This window comes from Pristiophorus japonicus, chromosome 7, assembly GCF_044704955.1.
Source record: "Pristiophorus japonicus isolate sPriJap1 chromosome 7, sPriJap1.hap1, whole genome shotgun sequence".
NCBI lineage: Eukaryota > Metazoa > Chordata > Chondrichthyes > Pristiophoridae > Pristiophorus > Pristiophorus japonicus.
Genome location: NC_091983.1, coordinates 56279634 through 56306053, shown reverse-complemented (window position 1 = coordinate 56306053; position 26420 = coordinate 56279634). Strand labels below are relative to the sequence as shown.

General features: G+C 42.7%; 1 protein-coding gene across 6 annotated transcripts in view; it reads right to left on the bottom strand.

Moving 5' to 3' along the window:
- Window positions 1-26420, bottom strand: part of LOC139267124 (kinase D-interacting substrate of 220 kDa-like) — a 225306-nt gene that overhangs the window by 169315 nt on the left and 29571 nt on the right. For 5 of the 6 annotated variants that reach the window (XM_070884962.1, XM_070884957.1, XM_070884960.1 and 2 more), the window contains exons 2-7: window positions 11893-11967; window positions 10349-10501; window positions 8970-9068; window positions 8763-8861; window positions 7438-7536; window positions 5510-5608 (exon numbers count right to left, since the gene is read on the bottom strand). In XM_070884962.1, the coding sequence (XP_070741063.1) occupies window positions 5510-5608; window positions 7438-7536; window positions 8763-8861; window positions 8970-9068; window positions 10349-10456 (504 nt within the window). In that variant the 5' untranslated portion in view covers window positions 10457-10501; window positions 11893-11967. Of the gene's footprint in view, window positions 1-5509; window positions 5609-7437; window positions 7537-8762; window positions 8862-8969; window positions 9069-10348; window positions 10502-11810; window positions 11968-26420 lie in introns of those variants that run through there. The other variant, XM_070884959.1, reaches the window with a different exon arrangement.

Genomic DNA, 26420 nt, shown 5'->3' with positions numbered 1-26420 from the left:
TCCTTTGAAGATGCAGATATTGCTATGACAATCACATATGACTTTCCTTTGCATGCACTATAAAACTAAGTCCCCAACCCAACTAGCCATTTTTTTCCCCCCAGAGGAGACAGAACACAAATATATTTAAAGTGTTCAATAATTGGATAAATACTTGAAAAGAAAAGATTTGCAGGGCTACGAGGAATAAGCAGGGGAGTGGGACCAATTGGTAGCTCTTCCAGAGACCAGGCACTGGCTAAATGGTCTCCTTCTGTGGTGTATTATTCTATGATTCTATGAATTATATACAATAGATATCATGAGCCAGAGTATGCAGTCCCAGTTGGGTTTTGCATTGGTATATGGAGGATATGGGGAGAGGAAGTGCTAAATGAGGATGGGAGAGGAAGCAGAGGACAAAGAGGGGTAGAGAAGGGGGTGGTGGAGGGGGAGAACAGAGGGAGAGGACTGCTGCTGGAAAATTAGCTCAAAATTGAGGATGGAGTTCTGTGGATGAAAAAAAATCATATTGGCAAGGTGGAGTCGGGGTTGGGGAAACAGGAAGTGGGTCAACTATACTGAATATGGGTGTTGCTAGCAAAGCTAGCGTTTATTGCCCATTCCTTGGAGGGCTTGAGAAGGTGGTGGTGACCCCTTCTTCTTGAATCGCTTGCATATGTGGTGAAGGTACTCCCACAGCGTGGTTAGGTAGGGAGTTCCAGGATTTTGACCCAGCTACAATGATGGATCAGCGATATATGTCCAAATTGGGAGTCAGGACGGTGTGTGACTTGGAAGGAAACTTGGAAGGTGATGAGTTTGGGAGGTGCTGTCAAAGAAGCCTTGGCAAGTTGCTGCAATGCACCCTGTAGATACTACACACTCCAGCCACGATGCAAGGGGGGTGGAGGGATTGAATGTATAAGGTGGTAACAGGCTGCCGATCTATCAGACAGCTTTATTCTGGACGGTGTCGAACTTCTTTAATGTTGTGTTATTCCATCAGACGTCTGACTTGTGCCTTGCAAGTGGTAGAGAGGCATTGAAGAGACAGGAGGCGAGTGTCTCACTGCAGAATGCCTTTGACCTGCTCCTGTAGCCACGGCATTTACATGGTTGGACTAGTTGAGCTTCTGATCAATGGCGACCTCTAGGATGTTGATGGTGGGAGAATTCGGCAAAGGTAATGCCAATGTCATTGAATGTCATGGGGAGGTGGTTAGACTCTCTTGTTGGAGATGGTCATTGTCTGGCACAGATTGTGTGGCACAGATTGTGTGGCACATATGTTACTCGCCACTTATCAGTTCAAGTCTGGATGTTGTCCAGATCTTGCTGCGTACAGACTTGGACTGCTTCATTATCTGAGGAATTGCAAATGGAGCTCAACACTGTTCAATCATCAGCAAACATCACCACTTCTGACTGTACGATGGAGAGATCATTGATGAAGCAGCAGATAAATAGTTGGGCAGAAGAAACTGCCTTGAGGAACTCTTGCAGCCTGGGAAGGAGATGATTAGCCTCCAACAACCACAACGCTCTTCCTTTGTGCTAGGTATCACTCCAGCCAGTGCCGAGTTTTCCCCGATCACCAGTGACCAGTTTTACTAGGGCTCCTTGATGCCACACTCAGTTGAATGGTATCTTGATGTCAAGAGCAATCACTCTCACCTCACTTCTAGAATTAAGCTCTTTTGTCCATGTTTGGACCAAGGCTGTAATGAGGTCTGAAATTAAGTGGTCTTGGCATAACCTACATTGTTGAGCAGGTTATTGGTCAGTAAATGCCGCTTGATAGCACTGCTGACTACTACTCCTCTCACATTGCCGATGATGGAGAGTCGGCTGGGAGGATACAGTATTGGGTTGGATTTGTCCTGATTTTTGAGGGTTGGACATACATGGGCATTTTTCCACATTGTCGGGTAGATGTCAGTGTTGTAGCTATATTGGAATAGCTTGGCTAGTTCTGCAGGACAGGTCTTCAGCACTACAGCCAGGATGTTGTCGGGTCCTGTAGCCTTTGCTGTATCCAATGCAATCAGCCTTTTCTCGATATCACATGGAGGAATCATATTGGCTGAAGATTGGCATCTGTGATGGTGGGGACCTCAGGAGGTGGCCACGAAGGATCAGCCACTTGGCACTTCTGGCTGAAGATAGTTGCGAACACTTCAGACTTGTCCTTTGCACTCACGTGCTGGGCTCCGCCATCACTGAGGATAAGGATGATTATGGAGCACCCTCCTCCCAGAAGTTGCTTCGCTGTGCATCACCATTCATGACTAGATGTAGGGGAACTGCAGAGCTTTTACCTGATCAGTTGGCTGTGGGATCGTTTAGCTCGGTCTACAACATGTAGCTTCCGCTACTTAGCATGCATATAGTCCGGTGTTGTTGCTTCATCAGGTTGGCACTTCAGTTTCAGTTACGCGCGGGGCTACTCCTGGACTGCTCTTCCACACTCCTCATTGACAGTGTTGGTCATGGTGATGCAGAAGTGCGGGATATGCCGGGTCATGAGGTTACAGATTGTGGTGGAATACAATTTATTTTGCTGCTGATGGCATCAATGAGGCGCTGTGGGCCCAGATTTGAGCTGCTAGATCTTTTCTAAATCAATCCCACTTAGCACGGTGGTAGTGTTACACGTCACAATGGAGGGTGTCCTTAGTGTGAAGATGGGACTCGATCTTCACAAGGACAGTACAGTGATCACTCCTACCAATACTGTCATGGACAGATGCATCTGTGACGGGTAGATTGGTGAGGTCGAGGTCAAGAAGGTTATTCCCTTATACTGATTCTATTACCTCCAGGCCACAAGCCCAGTCTGGCAGCTACATCATAGAAACATAGAAAATAGGTGCAGGAGTAGGCCATTCGGCCCTTCTAGCCTGCACCGCCATTCAATGAGTTCATGGCTGAACATGCAACTTCAGTACCCTATTCCCGCTTTCTCGCCATACCCCTTGATCCCCCGAGTAGTAAGGACTACATCTAACTCCTTTTTGAACATCCTTCAAGACACGGCCAGCTCAGTCAGTTGTGGTACTACCGAAACACTGAGGTTCCCCCACCCAGTGTATATTCTGTGCCCTTGCCCTCAGTGCTTCCTCCAAATGGTATTAAACATTCAGGAGTACTGATTCATCAGCTGAGGGAGGGTGGTAATCAGCAGGAGGTTTTGTTGACCATGTTTGACCTGAAGTCATGAGACTTCATGAGGTCCGGAGTCAATGTTGAGGACTGCCAGAGCCTCTCCCACCCGACTGTATAGCAGTATGCCCCCACCTCTGATGGTGATGAAGGAGTCTGGGATGTTGGCTTATAGGTACGATTTCTGAGTGTATTACTAGGTCAGGCTGTTACTTGACTCGTCTGTGGGACAGCTCTTCTCATTTTGGCACCAGGTCCCAGATGTTAGCGAGGAGGACTTTGCAGAGTCGACTGGGCTAGGTGTGTCTTTGTTGCGTCCGATGCCTAGGTCGCAGACGAATGGTCCATGTGGTTTATCTTATGTTTTGTAGCGCTTTGATACAATGGAGTAGCTTGCTAGGCCACTTCAGAGGGCAATTAACAGTCAACATATAGGCCAGACCGGATAAGGATCACAGGTTTCGTTCCCTAAAAAGGACATTAATGATCCAGTTGGGTTTTTACGACAGTTCAACAGCTTCATGGCCATTTTTACTGATACCAGCTTTTTAATGCCAGATTTTTTTTTTTTTTAAATGAATTCAAATTCACTGGTCAGATTTGAACTCTCGTTCGCCTAGATTTTTCCAGGCCTCTGGATTACTAATCCAGTAATATAACCATTATGCTACCGTACCCCACAAAAAGGGGCAGTTCCATGATTGTGGACAGAATCTCCCCAACATCTTAGAATCCCAAAGAAAATTGAATATAAATGATGACAGCTGGTACAAAAGTCTGGAACGGGTGTAGTTCAAGTGTGCCCATCAGCCACAATGAAGACGCACAGCATTTTTCCAGTTCTTGGAATCTGGGCTTCAGACACCGTTGGAAAGTCTTTCTGACTGGAAATCACAGCAGAAGCAAGAATGGCTACCAAACCACATGATTACGCTGCAACAGGGCAAAACAGTTTTCAAGCGCTCCTTGTGAATAGTTTGCAAATATTTTCCATTATAGAATATTCCACCATACAGTGCCAATACCTTGAATGTATAATATTAGCCGCATTTTGGGCCCAGCACTTTGAAGAATTTAATTAACTGCTAAATGGCTGCAGGAGTGGATTCATTTCACTAAAGAGGTTACCATTTTATGGCAAATATATTAAACATGTAGGCATTCCAATACTGCGGGCAGATAGAAACTTATGATCAAATTTCAAAACACACAAGCAAACAAATCCTGAAAGCATCTAAATTATATGTATTGAATCTTAGAATCGTAAACAACAAACATTGCATAATATAATTCTGTGCTTAAAAAAAAACTTATTTTGGTAAGTATATAGGATGATGATTGTACAGCTCCTATCTGCGTGCCATATCAGTTAACAATTTTCACTCACTTTTCTTATAATTGAAACTACCAAAATGGCAACTCGGTATCACAGAATGCCATCGGCTCAAATCAGCCTGGAACCTCTGCGGCTCCATTGGGCTGCATCTCGGGCAGGATGTGCCACTGACTGGACCTTCCAGCCACAAGATCATTTTAATAATGGAGGCACGCCCTCCAGTCTCCATCATGGAATTGTGCCAGATTTGAAGTGGAGATTTTCTTGGAGGTCTGCTGCAGAGTAGGGATATTGGCAGCCTCCATAGTGCTTACAAAAGAGACCAATTATTTTCAAAAAATGTGGGTCTCTCCTAACTCTGTGCAATCTATTGTTCTCCTGTATGCATATAGCACCGTGTCTTAAGACAACAGCTTTATAAAAAGAGTAAACTGGAAACAAAAAAATGTTGCAAATACAGAGTTGTGGCTTCTACATACAGCCTAACAATTCAGACCTCGGGTATAATCACAGTATGACGTTTAGAGATAGGAAATAATTTGGACGACATCAATGGGGTCTTCCCCGTCCCTTACTACAGAAAAGAAACTGCTTTATTTACTATTATCTTGTAATTGGAGGCCCATAATGACATGACTGCTGTGCAATTTTCCAGGCAATCCATTGGTGCAAGATTTGAAAAATTTCCTGCCCATCTGAACTTTGTCCCAGAATGTGGCATATTATACTGGCATCAATAGAAAAATTTAAAACAAAATTATAAATCTCAACTTTATAGCAATAATTACACTGACTAGAAGAGATAACTATAATAGCTCCGGTTACAATTTTCACTAGTTCCATTTCCATTCATCCTCAACTGTCTCCTTGAATCACGTAGCTAAGAAATTCTAATATGAATCTATCAATCTGGATTTTCTGTATTTATCAAATCATGAAGATTACATTTTTATGCAGAAGCTAAAATTAAGCGTTTTATTTTGTTATGTATTACATACATACTGTATCAGAGCAGTAGAGCCTACTTACTTTGTCAGAACAGTTGACTTTAGCTCCATGCTGCAGTAGCATTTCAACAATTTCATGATGCCCTCGTCCAGCTGCCCAAATGATAGGGTAAACACTATACTGTGAACGAAAGTGCAAAATCTTCATTAACCGACTACTACTGAAACATATTAAGGTATTGAGAAAATATAAAAATGCAAAAAATGAATCTCAAAGTATGCGTTTAAAAAATATACTGAAGTAAAACACATTAACAAAAGTTTCTTTCAAACAAAATGGACTAAATAGCTGGAATAGCATGTCAGGCAGGGTAGCTGTGCGACAAACCATTAAGGGCAACCAAAATGTATTTGGATGCTAAGCTAGAAGGGAAGTCCGATTCTATAATGATGAGCTTCAGTAGGCTAAGTACCTCATTACAAATTTAGGTCCGCCATGGATACCTTTTTGGGTTCACTAGTGTCAGTTGCTCCTGCAAGTGGTCTGAGTGTGTTACTGTTATGGGAATTAACTCACATCTACTCGTACAATTGCATAATCCAGGGGTGTTGCAATAGCTTCCCCTTGAGATTTGATCCAAATAAATATCTTTTGCATGTGTATTTCTTTAATCTCTTCAAAAGGCAGACTGAGTAAACACATGGCATGATAAAACTTGAAATGTTTTACACTACTTTATTTCCATCAGGCAAACATACAGAAATTAGTTATCAGATTCACCTATTGCTATCAATACAACTAGTTTGTATAATATAACAAATATTGAAGATGTTGCACTACCCCACATCAGTGGATCAGCTTGTTTTACTTGAAGTTAATTTTCGAACTCTCTTCTATATTTAATCCTTTTCGCATTCATTTGCTGTCTGGTTGCCTCTAGCTTTTTCAGCTCTCTTTTTTTCTCCGCCCAAATAAAATCCCAAATCATGTCAAAGTTTAGTCAAATCGAGTACCCACTCCGCAAGAGCGGAATCTACCAACCTAATGTAGCAACTATACCTACTGGTTTCACATGGAGAGAGTTGTCATCACAGCAATCACTGGAACATCAAAGTAGTTTTCATTGTCACCAGGACACTGGTTCAGACCCCCATTCATATCTTAACTTGAGCCTCTGCCCTGTGAAATTAACCCCTTGAGAGCTAAATTTAGCTCAACAGTAGCATTTATTGACATATTACACCATGGTTTCCTTGTCATGACATAATTTGGTAACTCAAAATGTGACAATGGCTTTCCCTTGTCCTAATCTTTTCTCCTTCGATGCTATTTACTATAATGATGATTTAAAAATGGAAAGGCTAAAAAAAACTTTACAAAATTCAAGATCCAAGTAGTATTTTTGATCCATTGTCAAATTTCGAGCAATAGTTAAGATGTAGTACACCAACCCACTCAACTACCCCTGCCCTCCCACCACCCCACCCCCCCACCACAAAAAAGGGCCATCCCTTCTTTTCTCAAAAGATTAAACAAATTCTAGATGTAGGCAATGGTTTTAGTTCTACCAATTCTCAGGACACCAAATTTCAAATCAATACATAAATTTAAATACAAATTCCCCTCAAAAGCATAGCCCATCACTTTCTCAAAAAACAAAAACAATATTCTTTTTTCTCAGCCTTTGGCAGAAATCACCATTACAGAGACCCAAGATGGAACAATGAGATCCAGTAATTAAAGATCTTTTCCGTGTGGGGAAAAAAAGAAACATTTCATGAAGTGTTATAATTAATCATGCACTGTACAGTTTGCATCAATTATCTGCAAATCTCAGACAGATCGTTCTAAATTTCATGTCGAATGTGTGCTTGATTTAGCTGAGTGTAACATAAAATCTACAAACCTAAATCAAATCCACTGAAATCATGTATATCAAAAGAAAAATATGGTATCGCTACATGCAATAAATTGTTGGTTCCAACATAATTCGGAGATAAGTTGCTCACCTGACCAGTAATATTTGAGTTTGCACCTTTCTCAAGAAGTAGTCTTGAAATTTCTGCATGACCTTTGTATGCTGCCCACATAAGGGAAGTCCAGCCACCCTGCAACATCCAAAATAAAAAGTAGGCAGCTTTTAAAAAGTTACATATTTTTTTCTACTCATAAAAATGACACGGAGTTAAAAGCAGCAAGTTGCAGGCAAGTCTGTAGTATCATTAAATAATGTTAACCACTATATGCAAAGTTTAGGAAAAACATCTAAAAGTATGATTCATTCCTAAAAAATGGATTCAAAATCAAACTTCCCATGCATCTATTTACGAACCCATAGACTAATCCTAACTTTTATAACAATGATCCAAAGCATTTGTTCAGCTCAACTTTTAATTTGTATATACCTCATATGAATAATATATTGCAGCATTCTCCTTAAACATGGTTCTGTTTTATTCTTCCCACCTTTATATAGTTTTAAAAAAATAAAGTTGTTAGAGGGAACCCTAGACACCATGTTAGCTATTGCAGTGCAGGATTCAAGTTACCAATACAAACTGAAAGCACGATTACACTTTGCATTTAGGCTGACAGAAAACATTTTATGGCTGTAATATAAACAGCCTTGTAAGTAATGTTCTTTTGGAGCAAGACATTTTTCTCTTCTTCCAATCATTATTCTCCCCAACACTATTCTTGATTTGGAAGACAGAAAGGCAAACGACTGGTTCAGAAGCATCTTTCAAAATAGATTTACATGGAATAAGTTTATATGGAACATCAGCCAGAAGCAAACTGCCGTCCTCCACTTGCCATCACCTCACTCACGCTGGCTTTACTGAGATCAGAATTCGAAGTGTAGGAATCATAAGAATTCATATCCTACTCACTCCGTGGTGCAGTTTACTTGCACTCCAACATGTTACACCATGGCACGGTTTAAATACCACACACTAAAATTAGCATTCTAACCTAGTTATATTAGAAACAAATCCCTACAAAAGCCTTGGTCAAAATGTTCTGTGTCGTGCATCACATGCAAACAGTGAGGGTCTTTATTATTGACTTGCCTAGGCAGTTCTAATTATATGCAACACAAATCCCTTTGTTAATCTTTGTCAATTTGGTTTATTTAAAAAATACTGCTTGTTCGGATTGTGACAAATTCAGTCTTTAATAATCCCAACCATCAAAAATAGTTATCCTCTTTATTCAAACAGCCAAGAATAGCTATCTCACAGACAACTACATAGACTGCTCTACATAACTCATGATCAGACATGTTTCTTTCCATCACTGCAAATAAAGACAGCATATTTTGCTTTAAACCCACCATATCTCTGTGCTCCAGATTCGCACTGAAATTAATGAGCTCGTTCATAATTTCAAAATGTCCTTCCTTTGCAGCTGAAATAAGGGCTGTCCAGTTATCCTGCCAAGGAAAGAAAGAATTGCAAGAGTGATTTTTAAAATACGTAGTTTAAACAAAACACAAACAATTTTATAGTTACTCAGTTATTATTACAATAAAAGTACTTACAGCATCTTCCAGGTTGCAGTTAGCTCCTTTCTTGAGCAATTCTTGCACTATCTCCAAATTCCCTTGCTCTGCAGCCAACATTAATGGAGTCTGCCCACTCTGCAATGTAAAATCCTTAATCAATATCACAAAGATCCAATGTTCAACTTATTACCAAAAATCAACAAAAGTTTTATATTCATTGAAGCTTTTTAAGTATTTTTATTATAACATACAAACATACCTTGTATCTTTTAGGCATTTTACACTTAAGAGCATGTAGCAAAGCAAACAAATAGACTGATCAACGAACATGCCTCTCCAACAGGTTACGATATTAAATGAAGATCAGCTGTCTCATCTCAAACTTATTTCTAAGCATGCCTGAACATGTTCTTTATTAAGAATGATTAATGTAGTATTTTAAAATGTAAAGTATTTTTACAGTTTAAAGCTGTAATGCCTCACTTAAAAAATGTGAAGCATTTCCCAACTTTTGAGGGTGGATTTGAGGGAGAAAAAGAGGGGGCATTATCCCAAAATTCTACTTAATTGCCAACACTGTTGCATTTGTTTACCTTAAGAGTGGTCAGTCAACAGTGTGGGTGTGACAGACCTCAGGCTCCAGTCTGACAGCAGCCTATAATTGTGGCCACACCCACATGACTGGATAAACAAATTCACAAAGCTTTACATCACTAAGAAAACCAAAGACTCTGGCTCCCAATGCTAAGCACTTACCCAACATTAAAAAAATAGCAGAGTAGTTAAACTTTGAATTTGGACTGTCTTTTTATATTTACTCTAGTAGAAACTAAAGCAGGGAGCTAAGATGACAATGCAATTCTGAATGCAACGATAAACCCCGGCTTCTATTCTCTGCTGTTAGCCATCTTCTTAAACCCCTCTCCCCAATCTCCTCCACCTTCACCTCAGACAATAAGTGTGAGGAGCTCATGGACTTCTTTGTCTCCAAGATTGAGACCATCTGTTCAGCTGCCTCTGCCAATTCTCTCCCTTCCTTCCACTTGCCCACCAGGCCATACTTCCTCTAAGGTTCCTCCCTGCCCTAGCTTTAGCCCTGAACTCACACCAGTTTCTCTCCAATCTCCCCTCATGACCTCTGCGCTCATCTTGTCCATGAGACCCACTTCCTGCTCCCTTGACCCTATTCCCAACAAACTGCTGATCACCCAACTTCCTTTTCTGGCTCCCATGTTAGCTGACATTGTAAGGTTCTCTCTCCTCAGGTAATTTTTAATTAAAAATGAAAAGTAAAGGAACATGTAACTACTTTAGTTAGCGGAAACATGCATTTTTAAACATCTCCAGCATATTTCAGTACAATGAAAATAAAAAAATGGGGGGGAAAAGCACTGTTATTATAAATAACTTCCTACCTCATTTCTTTCATCCACATCCTTGTACTTCTCCAGCAATGCCTTAAAAGCAGTGATATTCTCCTCTTCAACATAGGTTAACAAGCTATGGGATGTGACAGTGGCCATTTGTGATGCAATCACACTACAAATGTAGCCTTCGACTGACTATACCTATAATATTAACAAGAATTTGCATCACTTTCAAAATAATGGACAGAGGTGGTCAGGGATGTTAAGTGCTAGAGAAATAGAACACTTTTCATTTTTGGCATCCATACAATCAGATTACAGTATAGTTACATGCAGAATGAAGTTTCCTATAATTTCCCACCAATGCATTTCACCCAACTTCAAAAAAGCACCATTCATTTTCTGAAACTGCCAATTTGGAACCACACTAGGGACGCTAGGAACTCAAATCCCAAAGGTGACAGGACAATCTCTAATCACCTGCAGTGTCTAGACCCTGTGGATTACCTACCACATAGTGGCTTCTTCAATTTTCAGATGCATCCGCTATACCTCACTGCAAATTAGGACACTTTCTCGGTAGCCACTTAATGCAGCTTCTTTTAATATATTGAATATCTGCATACAGCAGAATACAAAACATGCACATGAAATGTCAGTTCATTTTGACCAATTTTATCCAGTGAAACAAAATTAAACTCTACATTACACACTCCCCATCCGCTCCCCCCGCAAATGCATGAAGGGAACAGTGCGAGGAGGATGCTCTCTTTGAAGAACAAAAATCATCATTTAGCATATAATATAACATGCATTTTTATAGCTCCTTTCATGTAGATCATCTTCGAGCACTTTAGGAGGGAAAAAGGAAGCCACTTGGCAGGAGAAAGGTTAAATTAATGGAGAAGGAGGAACCAAAAGCATCACCAAAGAGATGAGAAAGATAGGTAGCAAGGCCAAGAGGTTTTAAGAGAACAAGGAATAGTCACTGAAGGGAGGGAAGCTCTTACCAGCGAACAGGGGGAGTGGGGAACAAGCAGTAATATAGCCGTGGATGTGCATTGAGACATAAAAGCTAGAGACACTTAAATATGATGGGCCGAGACAAAGTAGAGGGATTTGAAAATGAGGAAGCAGACAGTGAAACAATGTGCTGGGAGAGAGAGAGAGAGAGAGTCAATAGCAAGTGGCAAGGACTGAGATAATGGGTGTGCAGGAACCTGTGAATGAGAACTCAAGATCAACTGGAGTTTGTGAAAAGTGCAGGCGTCAAGACAAGAGTTAGAGAAATTGATTCTCAGGGTAATTGAGGCCAACGGGAGAGGGGTAAGGCACAAGCGAGGAAAGTTCTGGAGGTAGAAAAATGCAATCATAGATACTGACTGGATGGAAGATAAAAAGGACAGTACTACGGCTGAGTGAGCACCACCAGGTTAAGCCCAAGTGGTTGACTGTGGAAGCCAATATATATCTCCCTTTATATATTAATCCCTGTAAATGTCACACTTACTTCCTGTAACACCTTTCCCGCCACGCCTATTTCAGTCACATTAAAAATTGTCCTTCTGCGGTTTGAGTCTACTTATACTTGCCTCTGATGGGCTGATTCTTCCAATGTGACAGACCCTTAGCTTGGTCCCCCTAACTGCAGCTCCAGAAGCCCAGCACTGAAAAAAATACAATGAATAGAGCTTGTGATAATAACAAAACAGTTCTGCTTTAACATGGTAATGGTTTCTTTATTTAATTCACAGTCACAGAAATAATATCCCATCTTAGTTTGGTCATGTCATGCATTCAACTATCATTGTAACCCATGTATAAGCTGACCTAAGTTGTACACCTTGAGAACATTGACCACTAGGTGGTGAACTTGTGAGAGACACTCCTAACTTGGACTCTCAGGTATAAAAGGGGAAGCTCCACCCACCTTCATCACTTGAGGTCTTGGTAATACAGGTAACTGGTCACAGAGTGACCTTCTTTCAAGTATGGGCCTCGTGTGCATTTATACTGTATAGTAAGGACATATTAGGTCAGTTCTTCAAAGAGAGGGAGGGGTCAGGTCATTTAATTCAAATACAAACATCTTTTGGAATTTGTTCAAATATCTGCTCGATTGGCTGTTCTTTTTTGAATTGAACAGTTAGTTATTTAAATTCACTTGCTCCACTTCACTGTTTAATTTTGAAGTTATTTATTAGTCTGTCTTTTCCAAATCAGAGTCTGGCTGCAGCCTTCAAAAGAAAGAGTCAAACCAGATACCATCCATAAACAAAGAACCACTACGCAAGAATATCATGGATTACAAGTTTAGCACAGAGGTGTAGGATATTTATTTTCTACGACACAAGAATCTGGCTAAACTTAAATCAAGAAAAAAAATGTGCAGTGTTACTGTTAATATTTGCTTGTTCTTTCACTGTTTATTAAATATGTCTGTCAGTTCAAGCATAAATTGTGGGCTTACTCTACCACCTTCTGGTGATAAGGAGAATCACATGGAAGCGCGTGATAAAACCAGTGTGTGGGGGACCTGACCCATCCACCTCCATGGCACGAACCTGGTATTGCAGTACTTCCAGGAACGGTGCAGTGGCTCTAGGCCTTTTGGCTAAGAGCATTGGCGCAGAGTGATCCTTGGCGTGTGCAAGGTGACCTCTGGCGTTTGTGATTTGACAAAGAATTGGAACGATTGGCTACGAATTTCAAAAAAAAAACAACAGCAATAACCTGAAGTGGGTTGTCTGCTTATTTCCTGGGCATGCCACAAATTCACCTCAACATCTGGGCAAATTTATACATTCAGACATAGGGAGCTAAGGTTCACTTAAAAGAAAGAGAAATTGAGAAAGTCTTTATTAAAAACAAGTAAAGAAACCCCCAAGTCGGCTTTATAAATATATTCCCTGTGGCCATTTTAGTATGCAGATAAATAATAAATTGTCAACAGGAGGCCTACCTATAAATAATCAAGTCTTCAAGCCCCGCACACAGTAAAAGTGCAGAAGCCAGTTCAATACTTCTTTGAAATTGGCGTGGGGTCCAGTCAGTGGGGAGTTTGGCAACCACAGGGAATGGGGAATTTGTTGAATAAAAGTCTCTCAACAGAAGTGGGGAGATCTGTATTATTTAAAATATCTGTACTCAGTTGCATTTTAAACACAAGTTTGTCCGTGTCACTGTATCCTCCCGCAGTTCCCTCCTGCCGCCCATCATTGCTCCCAATCACCCTACACTGAGCACCCATACTGCTCCACCCACTGTCTGCCTGCCACAAAAACCACTATCACTGCAGTTTTGTCAGCAGCCCCCTCCACATACTCTCACACCCAGCCAGCCCCCTTCCCAATGTTTCCAGGCCCTTCCACCACATCCAAGTTGAACCTCCCACATGCAGGACCCCTCTTCCACATCCCAGGATTCCCACCAGCATCCTCCGCCTGTTCTATGACGACATGCAGGCCGTGATCCATCACAGACCCAATTCACATCCAGACCGGGGTCAAGCAGGGCTGCGTCATCGCCCCAACCCTCTTCTCAATCTTCCTCGCTGCCATGCTCCACCTCACAGTTGACAAGCTCCCCGCTGGAGTGGAACTAAACTACAGAACCAGTGGGAAGCTGTTCAACCTTCGCCATCTCCAGGCCAGGTCCAAGACCACTCCAACCTCTGTCGTCGAGCTACAGTACGCGGACAACGCCTGCGTCTGTGCACACAGAGGCTGAACTCCAGGACATAGTCGACGTATTTACCGAGGCGTATGAAAGCATGGGCCTTACATCAGTAAGACAAAGGTCCTCCACCAGCCTGTCCTCGCTGCACAGCACTGCCCCCAAAACATCAAGATCCACGGCGCAGCCCTGGACAATGTGGACCACTTCCCTTATCTTGGGAGCCTCCTATCAACAAGAGCAGGCATTGACGACGAGATCCAATACCGCCTCCAGTGCAGCCTTTGGCCGCCTGAGGAAAAGAGTGTTTGAAGACCAGGCCCTCAAAACTGTCACCAAGCTCATGGTCTACAGGGCCGTAGTAATACCCGCCCTCCTGTATGGCTCAGAGACATGGACCATGTACAGTAGACACCTCAAGTCGCTGGAGAAATACCACCAGTGATGTCTCCGCAAGATCCTACAAATCCCCTGGGAGGACAGACGCACCAACATTAGCGTCCTCGTCCAGGCCAACATCCCCAGCATTGAAGCACTGACCACACAGCTCCGCTGGGCAGGCCACATAGTTCGCGTGCCAGACAAGATACTCCCAAAGCAAACGCACGACTCGGAACTCATCCACGGCAAACGAGCCAAAGGTGGGCAGAGGAAACATTACAAGGACACCCTCAAAGCCGCCCTGATAAAGTGCGACATCCCCACTGACACCTGGGAGTCCCTGGCCAAAGACCGCCCTAAGTGGAGAAAGTGCACCCGGGAGGGCGCTGAGCTCCTCTAGTATCGTCGCTGAGAGCATGCAGAAATCAAGCGCAGGCAGCGGAAGGAGCGTGAGGCAAACCAGGCTCCCTGCCCACTCATTCCCCTCAACCGCTGTCGGTCCCACCTGTGACAGAGACTGTGGTTCTCGTATTGGACTGTACAGCCACCCACGAACTCATGCCAAGGGTGGAAGCAAGTCTTCCTCGATTCAGAGGGACTGCTTATGACCCCAAATTCCCTCTCCCATGCCAGACAGATCTTGCTAGCCTTCTCCCATTGCTCCTAAAAATCACGACTGCCCCTCCCAGTGATTCCACATTCTCATTCCTAGCTCTCCAAGGTCTCTATATCCTCCAGCGTTTACAAATCCCAGAACCACTTTCCCAATACCCCAAATGCACCCAACTGCTCACTACAGCTATATAGTTCCTACAACCCAACTCCTATTTATCTGCAATCTGAAGCAGCCTCTGTATCCTGCACTTTAAAAAGAAAAGCATAGAAAATTATCTACAAGTTAAACTAACATTTAATTGTAAAGTCTCCCGATTTAATTTCCATACAAATATGCAGAGTTCAAGCCCAAAAATATCAGTTACACCAATAAAAATTCAATTTGACAGTCTCCATAAATCAGTGGTCCTGTTAGTACACTATGAAACTTAGCATGAAACATCCTAGAATTCATCATGAGCAATGTCAAGGGAAATGCATGAGATAGATGGATGATCTTGTCTCAAATTTGTCATGTTCTACGATTCTTTACAGGTGCCAACAGATTCCAGTCACTGATGTTGGACCTATAAAAGATTTACAAATGCCTTTTGATTGATCTCACCAGTTTAAAAGTAGCTACAATTAGTTGGAATTTGCCTGTTGAGCAGCAAAACGTCACCACAGTACACCAGGTGCGACAGTACCCATAAGCAATGCCACGGTAGATCTCTAGTACTGCACATTCATTTGATCACTTTCTCCAAGCATCTTTTAACTCTACAGCTGCACAATTCCAATGCTCTGACTGCCACCTTATGGTGACTTTTTATTATAACATTCAAATGCTGTTGGAACATATGATTACTGAAAATTTCAACATGGATAGTTCAATTATTAAATTAAATTTTAAGTATTTAAACCACCCACAGAGAATGTGTTTCTAGTTGAAATGGAAGAGTGGATTCTCATCCAATCTGGCCAGGTGAATTATTGAATAGTTGGTAACCAAACACACCAATCCTCAATCACATCTCTCATTTGGAAAATTCTCCCAATTAAATAACACCAATACTACATAGAAAGATGATGTACGAGTTGATTCTCGAGCAGTACTCAAATAGTGAGCCTTCTCATATAAAGAGAACAAGCCATCATGGCAAAAACTAGAACATAATTTAAAATAGGAACTGATTAAGTATCATTTGAAAATAAAGATCATAAAATGATACGGGCAAAATATAGAGAAATAGGATTAGAATAGATAGCTCCAGTTGAATTGCTAGCAAGGTTGGCTTCACTGCCTATAATATCCCAATACAGCTTTCACCACCTGCAGGGTCATTCAACTCCACAATAAATGCCTATTGTATGCAAAACCATTATCATTCCAATGGCAAAGGCTAGAATCTTATTTATTGACAGAATCTGGTAAACGCACAGATACATTTGAAAGGAAGAGAAACAAAACCATGGTCGGTTAAAAAAACTACAATGAGCTAAAAAGGACAAAACTGGGGGCTCAAGTTTCGGCCCGAGTTGCTCCTTTTTTTTTTGGAGCAACTAGTTTAGAATGGAGCATCTTAGAAATTGCAATTCTCGGCATTTAGTTCACTCCAGTTCTAGTGAGTTAGAATAGTTTCATTTTAGAACAGATTTTTTTTCCAAAAGGGGGCGTGTCCAGCCACTTCCACCTGTTTTGCAAGTTTAGGCAGCAAAAACTTATGGAGTAATTGTAGATTTTTGTACGCTCAGAAAAACCTTGCCTACACTTATAAATCAGGCGTAGGGAACGAGAGATTGGGCAGGAAGGGGGGGGGGTGGAAAAGAGAGGGGGGTTTACAAACATTAAACATTTCACTTTTGCAAATAGAGCCATCATCAATAATAAATGATAAAATCAATACAAATTTTTTTTAATTTAAAAATCAAGAAATAAAAAATTAAGTTTCTACTCACCTACTGCAGCCCTCCAACAGCGTGCCGGGACAGGGCCCCCCAGACTCTCTCTCTCTCTGTCAGAAACACGGAGGGGGTGGTGGGAGAGGGGGGTGGGGGGAGTGGTGGGAGAGGGGAAGGGGGGGTGGTGGGAGAGAGGGGGGAGGGAGCGGGAGGCTGAACGGGACATGCCAACTACGTAGATGCCTGGCCGGGCCACCGAAGACTTCGGGCGGGGCCCGCCCCCAGCAAGATGCCGGGCGGGCCCCGCCAAGGACATGGGGAGGGGAAACAGGAGCTGAACAGAAGGGACGAAGGCCCGAGTCCCGATCGTCGCCCTGGGAGCTCATTCGGCCAGGGCTAGGGCGGCGTGCTTCGGGACCCTCCCACGCAGCCTCGGGGGCGAGGAGCTACTGCACATGCACTCTAACGCGCATGTGCAGAGGTCACGGCACTGTTTTCAGCGCCGGGACCTGGCTCCTCCCCCAACTCCTTGTGCTGCGCCACACCGAGCACGAAGACATCCTGAGGAGCTCGCAGAATCACAAGGTAAGTTTTAGGCGCCCTTTTTATTCCAGAAAATCAGTGCACCTCGAGGGTGGAAACTTTTGCCCTAGATGTGTACAATGTAAACAGCACTTCACCCCGATTTGAGGTTTAAAGCCATTGCAGCAACAGGCCACTTAAATCATTTGTTCAAAAAAACTGCTTGATTTCTTCTTTACCGATTCAGTACCATTCCACATTGCACAATTATTTACCAAACAAGTTTAAAAACAAACACATCCCTGGCTTCAAAGGCTCAGAAATCACAAGCTTTGTGCAATTTGGGATGTCATGTCATGTTAACCTTGATCAAACTGCAGCCTTCTAAATCTCCAAAAGAATTTATTATTTTACATGTCCAATGCCCGGAAAAATGCACTGGGGACATTTTTCCACACTTGGGATTCATACAATGACTCTGAACAAAGAATATACCCCCCAAAATGCTATTTTGCTATCCAATTTCTGTCATACACCTAGTGCTTGAAGTCATCATGACAAATGTTCTAGATAGGTTATGGGAATACAGATTAACAAATCACTTAATCAAATGTTAGGAATTCCAGGTCCCGATCGTCGCCCTGGGAGCTCATTCGGCCAGGGCTAGGGCGGCGTGCTTCGGGACCCTACCACACAGCCTCGGGGGCGAGGAGTTACTGCACATGCACTCTAACGCGCATGTGCAGAGGTCACGGCACTGTTTTCAGCGCCGGGACCTGGCTCCGCCCCCAACTCCTTGTGCTGCGCCACACCGAGCACGAAGACATCCTGAGGAGCTCGCAGAATCACAAGGTAAGTTTTAGGCGCCCTTTTTATTCCAGAAAATCAGCGCACCTCGAGGGCGGAAACTTTTGCCCCAGATGTGTACAATGTAAACAGCACTTCACCCCGATTTGAGGTTTAAAGCCATTGCAGCAACAGGCCACTTAAATCATTTGTTCAAAAAAACTGCTTGATTTCTTCTTTACCGATTCAGTACCATTCCACATTGCACAATTATTTACCAAACAAGTTTAAAAACAAACACATCCCTGGCTTCAAAGGCTCAGAAATCACAAGCTTTGTGCAATTTGGGATGTCATGACTAGGAGATTTGTGGGGCAATATCTATTGTTACAGAAAAGTTGCAAAGCACTGGTGAGGGAGCTGGTCACTATTCTAGAGAGCTCGCAGGTCTACAAAATTAATCGAATGTCATCCATACTCAGATACTGAAAATCGCAATATCCAGGAGTTTTGATAGTCTCCATCGTAGACATCAGCAAGAAATTTCAGTATTGGTGGCAAGACAGTGAATTACCTTACTGAGTGCACACCGCTCCATCAAACTTCGAGAATGGTGTGCAAGTACAGGACTCAACTAAACAAAGGAGTAAAAAAAATTTATTTTAAAGGCAGCACAAGGAGTAATAAATCTTGAGGAAGCAATTGAAAAATAAATTGATGTTAATAGGAGGAGCCAATTTTCAAGCACTCACCTATAAGTAACAGCTAATAAAGGGCTCCAGTGAGGATTTCCAAAAGGCATTCAATAAGGTGCCACACAAAGGTTGCTATGCAAGATAAGGGTTGGGGGTAGTGTATTAGCATGGACAAGAGGACTGATTAATGGACAAAAAGAGAGTAGGGATAAAAGAGTCATTTTCTGGTTGGCAGGCTGCAACTAGTGGGGTGCCGCAAGGATCACTGCTTGGGTCTCAGCTATTTCCAATCTATATTAATGACAGATGAAAGGACCGAGGGCAATGTATCCAAGTTTGCTGATGATACAAAGCTAGGTGAGAAAGTAAGCTGTGAAGAGGACACAAAGAACCTGCAAAGGTATACAGACATTTTAAATGAGTGGGTAAAAAGATGGCAGGTGGAGTATAATATAACAAGTATTCATATGGCGCGTTTAATGTAGTAAAACGTCCCAAGACGCTTCCCAGGAGTACAAGACAAAAAATTTGACAACAAGCCACATTAGGAGAAATTAGGGCAGGTGACCAAAGGCTTGGTCAAAGAGGTAGATTTTAAGGAGCGTCTTAAAAGGAAGAAAGAGAGGTACAGAGGTTTAGGCAAGGAATTCTAGAGCATAGGGCCGAGGCAACAGCAGGCACAGCCACCAATTGTGGAGTGACTATAATCAGGAATGCTCAAGAGAACAGAATTACAGGAGTGCAGATACCTGGGGGGGGGGGGGAGCTGAAGGAGATTAGAGAGATCGGGAGAAGAGGAGAAATAGGAGCAGGAGTAGGCCATTTGGCCCCTCGAGCCTGCTCCGCCATTTAATAAGATCATGGTTGCCTGCCTGCTCCCCATAACTCTTCATTCCCTTATTGCTCAAAAATCTGTCTATCTCTGCCTTAAATATATTCAATGACCCAGCCTCCACAGCTCTCTGGGGCAGAAAATTCCATAGATTTACAACCTTCTGAGACACGAAATTCCTCCTCATCTCAGTTTTAAAAGGACGGCCCCTTATTCTGAGACTCTGTCCCCAAGTTTTAGTTTCCCCCATGAGTGGAAATATCCTATCTGCATCCACCTTGTCAAGCCCACTCATTATCTTATATGTTTAGATAAGATCACCTCTCATTCTTCTCAACTCCAATGTGTATAGGCCCAACCTACTGAACCTTCTCTGAACAACCTCCAATGCAAGTATATCTTTGCTTAAATATGGAGACCAAAACTGTACGCAGTACTCTAGGTGTGACCTCACCAATACACTGTACAGTTATAGCAGGATTTCGCTGCTTTTATACTCCATCCCCCTTGCAATAAAGGCAAACATTCCATTTGCCTTCCAGATTGCTTGCTGTACCTGCATAATGTTGGTGAATTTATAATAGGGAACAAAGAAATGGCACACCAATTGAACAAATACTTTGGTTCTGTCTTCACTTTGGTTCCGGAAATAAGAACATAAGAATTAGGAACAGGAGTAGGCCATCTAGCCCCTCGAGCCTGCTCCGCCACCCAACAAGATCATGGCTGATCTGGCCGTGGACTCAGCTCCACTTACCCGCCCACTCCCCATAACCCTTAATTCCCTTATTGGTTAAAAATCTATCTGTGATTTGAATACATTCAATGAGCTAGCCTTAATTGCTTCCCTGGGCAGAGAATGCCACAGATTCACAACCCTCTGGGAGAAGAAATTCCTTCTCAACTCGGTTTTAAAATTGGCTCCCCCCGTATTTTGAGGCTGTGTCCCCTAGTTCAAGTCTCCCCGACCAGTGGAAACAACCTCTCTGCCTCTATCTTGTCTATCCCTTTCATTATTTTAAATGTTTCTATAAGATCACCCCTCATCCTTCTTAAATCCAACGAGTAAAGACCCAGTCTACTCAATCTATCATTATAAGGTAACCCACTCATCTCCGGAATCAGCCTCGTCAATCGTCTCTGTACCCCCTCCAAGACTAGTATATCCTTCCTTAAGTAAGGTGACCAAAACTACACGCAATACTCCAGGTGCGGCCTCACCAATATCCTGTACAGTTGCAGCAGGACCTCCCTGCTTTTGTACACTACCCCTCTCGCAATGAAGGCCAACATTCCATTCGCCTTCCTGATTACCTGCTGCACCTGCAAACTAACTTTTTGGGATTCATGCACAAGGACCCCCAGGTCCCTCTGCACCACAGCATGTTGTAATTTCTCCCCATTCAAATAATATTCCCTTTTACTGTTTTTTTTTCCAAGGTTGATGACCTCACATTTTCCGACATTGTATTCCATCTGCCAAACCTTAGCCCATTCGCTTAACCTATCCAAATCTCTTTGCAGCCTCTCTGTGTCCTCTACACAACCCGCTTTCCCACTAATCTTTGTGCCATCTGCAAATTTTGTTACACTACACTCTGTCCCTTCTTCCAGGTCATCTATGAGAAAGAGGAACTGAAGAAAATCCTTATTCGTCACGAAATTGTGTTAGAGAAATTGATGAGATTGAAGGCCGATAAATCCCCAGGGCCTGATCGTCTGCATCTCAGAGTACTTAAGGAAGTGGCCCGAGAAATAGTGGATGTATTGGTGGTCATTTTCCAACATTCTATAGTTTCTGGATCATTTCCTATGAATTGGAGGGTAGCTAATGTAACCCCACTTTTTTAAAAAAAGAGGGAGAGAAAACAGGGAATTATAGACTGGTTACCCTGACATTGGTAGTGGGGAAAATGTTGGAATCAATTCTTAAAGATGTAATAGCAGCGCATTTGGAAAGCAATGACAGGATCGGTCCAAGTCAGCATGGATTTATGAAAGGGAAATCATGCTTGACAAATCTTCAAGGATTTTTTGAGGATGTAATTAGTAGAGTGGACAAGGGAGAACCAGTGGATGTGGTGTATTTGGACTTTCAAAAGGCTTTTGACAAGGTCCTACACAAGAGATTAGTATACAAAATTAAAGCACATGGTATTGGGGGTAATATATTGACGTGGATAGAGAACTGGTTGGCAGACAGGAAGCAAAGAGTAGAAATAAATGGGTCCTTTTCAGAATGGCAGGCAGTGACTCGTGGGGTACCGCAAGGTTCAGTGCTGGGACCCCAGCTATTTACAATATACATTAATGATTTAGACGAAGGAATTGAATGTAATATCTCCAAGTTTGCAGATGACACTAAGCTGGGTGGCAGTGTGAGCTGTGAGGAGGATGCTAAGAGGCTGCAGGGTGACTTGGACAGGTTAAGTGAGTGGGCAAATGCATGGCAGATGCAGTATAATGTGGATAAATGTGAGGTTATCCACTTTGGTGGCAAAAACAGGAAGGCAGAATATTATCTGAATGGTGACAGATTAGGATAAGGGGAGGTGCAACGAGACCTGGGTATCATGGTACATCAGTCATTGAAAGTTGGCATGCAGGTCCAGCAGGCAGTGAAGAAGACAAATGGCATGCTAGCCCTCATAGTGAGAGGATTTGAGTATAGGAACAGGGAGGTCTTACTACAGTTGTACAGGGCCTTGGTGAGGCCACACCTTGAATATTGTGTACAGTTTTGGTCTCCTAATCTGACGAAGGATATCTTTGCTATTGAGGGAGTGCAGCGAAGGTTCATCAGACTGATTCCTGGGATGGCAGAACTGACATATGAAGAAAGACTGGATCGACTAGGCTTATATTCACTGGAATTTAGAAGAATGAGAGGGGACCTTATAGAAACGTATAAAATTCTGATGGGATTGGACAGGTTAGATGCAGGAAGAATGTTCCCGATGTTGGGGAAGTCCAGAACCAGGGATCACAGTCTAAGGATAAGGGGTGAGCCATTTAGGACCGAGATGAGGAGAAACTTCTTCACCCAGAGAATTGTGAACCTGTGGGATTCTCTACCACAAAGTTGTTGAGGTCAATGTTAGATATATTCAAAAGGGAGTTAGATGTGGCCCTTACAGCTAAAGGGATCAAGGGGTATGGAGAGAAATCAGGAATGGGGTACTGAAGTTGCATGATCAGCCATGATCTTGTGGTGCAGGCTCGAAGGGCCAAATGGCCTACACCTGCACCAATTTTCTATGGGCTAGACTTTCCACTAGGTGGCTAGGCCTTATTCCAGCAATGTGAGATGTATCGCCCGTGCTGATCACCAGCATAAGGCCCATTTATTTTTTGCGATTTTCCACTTGGCCTTACCCCAGCGATGTCAAATGGGCGATCTGATTTCTCAGCGATCTGATGATCGCCCAAAAAAAAGAAGTCAAACGGAAGTCCCAAAAAAAAAAGTTTCCCTAGCAACGCTATTGTGCGCATGTGTGGGATTTTTTTTGGGGGGGGGTCAATTTTTTTGCCACATTTGGAGAGTTCAAGAGTCATCGCACATGCTCAGAAGGACAGGGAGGGTCGGAGAGAGCGGGAGAGAGAGGAGAGAAGGAGAGAGGCATCGAGGAAGCAGTTGCTATTTGGCTAATTTGCTTTATCAACAATGGAAACACCAAAAACAAGGGAGATGGCGAGGCAAAGGGCAAAAGCCTTTAGTGAAGAGGCCAACGAGGCCCTTGTAAACGTCGTTTCTACAAGGTGGGAGGACTTGACAAGGGGTGGCCATGGGAAACCTCCACCCCGTGCCTATGGACGGATCTGGTTGGAGATTGCCGATGTCGTCACATCAGGTCAAATGATGTGCGGACGGCTGACCAGTGCCGCAAGAGATGGAACAGCCTGCTGGCAGCTGCCAGAGTAAGTAGTCTTTAAAACATATTTAAAAATCATATTTAAAGTCACACATATGTATTATTTACTTCATGTTTATAAATCATATATTATTTACTTTGTTTATAAATTGCAAACAAAATCCTCATTTATTTATGTGAAGTAATAACATTAATTTAAAAACTATATTAAATTAAAAATGAAATTAATTAACAATTACATTTATTCACCCTAATACTAAGTTGCATGTTATAGTATTAAAAATTATTCAGATGCAGCTACCAGAGTAAGTTGCATTTTAATATTTAAAAGATATTTAAAAGTCATTTAAAATCACATTTACTTGTTTATAATATTAAAAATTATTCATCTGCACTACGATGTTATGTAATAATTGAACATTTAAATCAGTCTTCAATGTTTATTGTCAAGTACAGTATAGCTTATGCCGTGCAATGTTAAATTATCATTTACAGAAAAAGGTCAGTATGAACCGCGCAGAGCAAAGGAGGACGGGTGGCGGCTCCTCGACAGTGCACGCACTTAATTCGTACGAGGAGCTTGCGGTGGCCTTGGTGGGGCCTGAAAGCCGTTCGGTCACGACTCGTGGCGTGGCTGAGCCCACCCTAGAGTCTGGTGAGTAATGGGAAATGTGCAATGTATCAAACATTACTAAATACATACGAAAAATATCATAGTTATGCAATTCATGTTACGCAATTATAATTCAATAATTTAGATGTAGTCTGATCTACGAATGAGGCCATGTTAACCCTGATAAACCCTTGTGCATATGTGATTATATATGTGAAATACTGATATTGAAATATTGAAATATATTGATATGTATTGTTATGAGTTGTTTAGAAATTTCATTCATCTTTCTACGGTCAAGTATCCGTTGAGCAGTGCTCAGTAGCAGAGACATCTCAAAATGTGATCGACCCCTCAAGCAGCTCGCAGAAGGTTGAGACGGCGAAGGAGGAGCAGGGGGAGGAGGATGAGATTTTTTTTGTCGGGGGGGCGGGGGGGGGGGAGGGAAACAACCTGCGGCCATCTCAATTGAGATGGAAGAAGCACCAGGACCAAGCGGTGTGCAGGTGGCGACGCCAAGGCGCGTCATTTTGCAAACGCCAACCCCATGGAAGTCCGGTCAGCGTGGCAAGCAATCACCTACCATGGAGGGCCAGACAGACAGAGAGCTTGATTTCCCTGTGCAGGGAGACAGTTGCGATTGATCGCGACCTTATCCAGCGGTTCGCGGGATTCTCTGCGAACTGCAGCTAGTTCTCCGCGAACTGGAGCCAGTTTCCAGCATCCTGGAGTGAGTTCTGCACGAACATCTCCAATTGGACTTCCGAGCAAGCGCAGACTGCAAGGGAGACCTTGGAGGCCATTCGGTAGCAGACATCCGCAACCAATGCCCTACAGCATGCGTTGCTAGCTGGACACGGCGCTGCACCCCAAGGTGTCGTGTCTGCTCGCAGTGACACCCTAAGCTCGCAAGCAAGTACGGAGGACACAGTTCCTCCTGACTCGGAAGCGGAGCTTCAGGCTTCCACTTTCGCTCCGTCACCTCCACCACGGCAAGAAGTCTTGCCGTCCCACTCTGCACGACGTCTTGTTGTCGGTCTGCATAGACCCAAAATGGGCGGGTGGGGTATGAACACTGGGTGGGACTGGACCTGGAGGGAAACGTGGCCGTAGGTAGGGAGGGGGGCGTTTTTTTCACAAAGTTTGTTCACTTGTTCTTGTTCCTGTTTTGTTACTTTTGTTAGTTGTTAAAAATTAATCTTTAACTGTTGAGATTTTTATGTATTTGAGGGAAGGGTGGGTTGGTGCGGGGAGCGGGGGGTTAGAGGAATAGTTTTTCAATTTTTATTCTCGTTTGTTAATAAAAAAATGTTCTTTAATTCAATAAATTGTGTCTTCTCTCAGTTACATTAGTTATCAACTATACAGATGTTATTCCATATTTGTTTATTCTTTTAATATACGAGTACTTTAGTAACACTTAAGTAACACCAAACTTTATAAAATGAGCATAAATTCTGATGATAGGCCATTGCAGGCAAGACCTAAAGGACACCCCAAGCAATTGAAACTATTGATTAACCCTAACTGTAAATCAACATCTGAAATGTCCACATTTAGCGAGTGGAACCCCTTTCTGTTACGAAAGACCTCCGCGTTATTTCAGGGTGCTTTGAGGGCAATGTGCATACAGTATATTGCTCCCTGCACCTTGGGGAAGTCTGCTATTCTATGGAAACCAAAAAGTACTGGCGGTCTCTGCTTCCCTGGTCATTGTGAAGCTCATGAAGTCCCTCCACGGGCATAAAGAGCTTCAGTTACCTATCAAATGCAGCTGTGTGTAGCGTGCTGATGTGTGATTTTAATAATCTCGCAAAAATATCTAATCACTGTACTCTATACCAGTCAGTTTGATAGGCACCAACAATATCAGTAAGTAACTTCACTATGTAAAAGCTATTTAATAAATTCAATATATAAAATACATATAAAACCTTCTAATAAATTCTATTATATAAAACCTATTTACTAAAATTAACATAATAATGCCGATTTCTATGCCCTGTCCCAATATTCTGAGTACAACTAGCTCTCTAATTAAATCACAACTAATCCTCCACCCTACCACTGAAGTCAAAATGGCATCCATAGTACCCATTTTCCTTCTCTTAGGCCCAGAAAAAGCAACCATCTTTTGGGCCTTACATCGGCCCAGCAAAGTGCATCCTAGGTGCTGAAGCTTGGGATGGACCCTGTGTGGGCTATAATTTTGGCAATCTTCTCGGCGATCAAAGTGGAAACTTTGCCA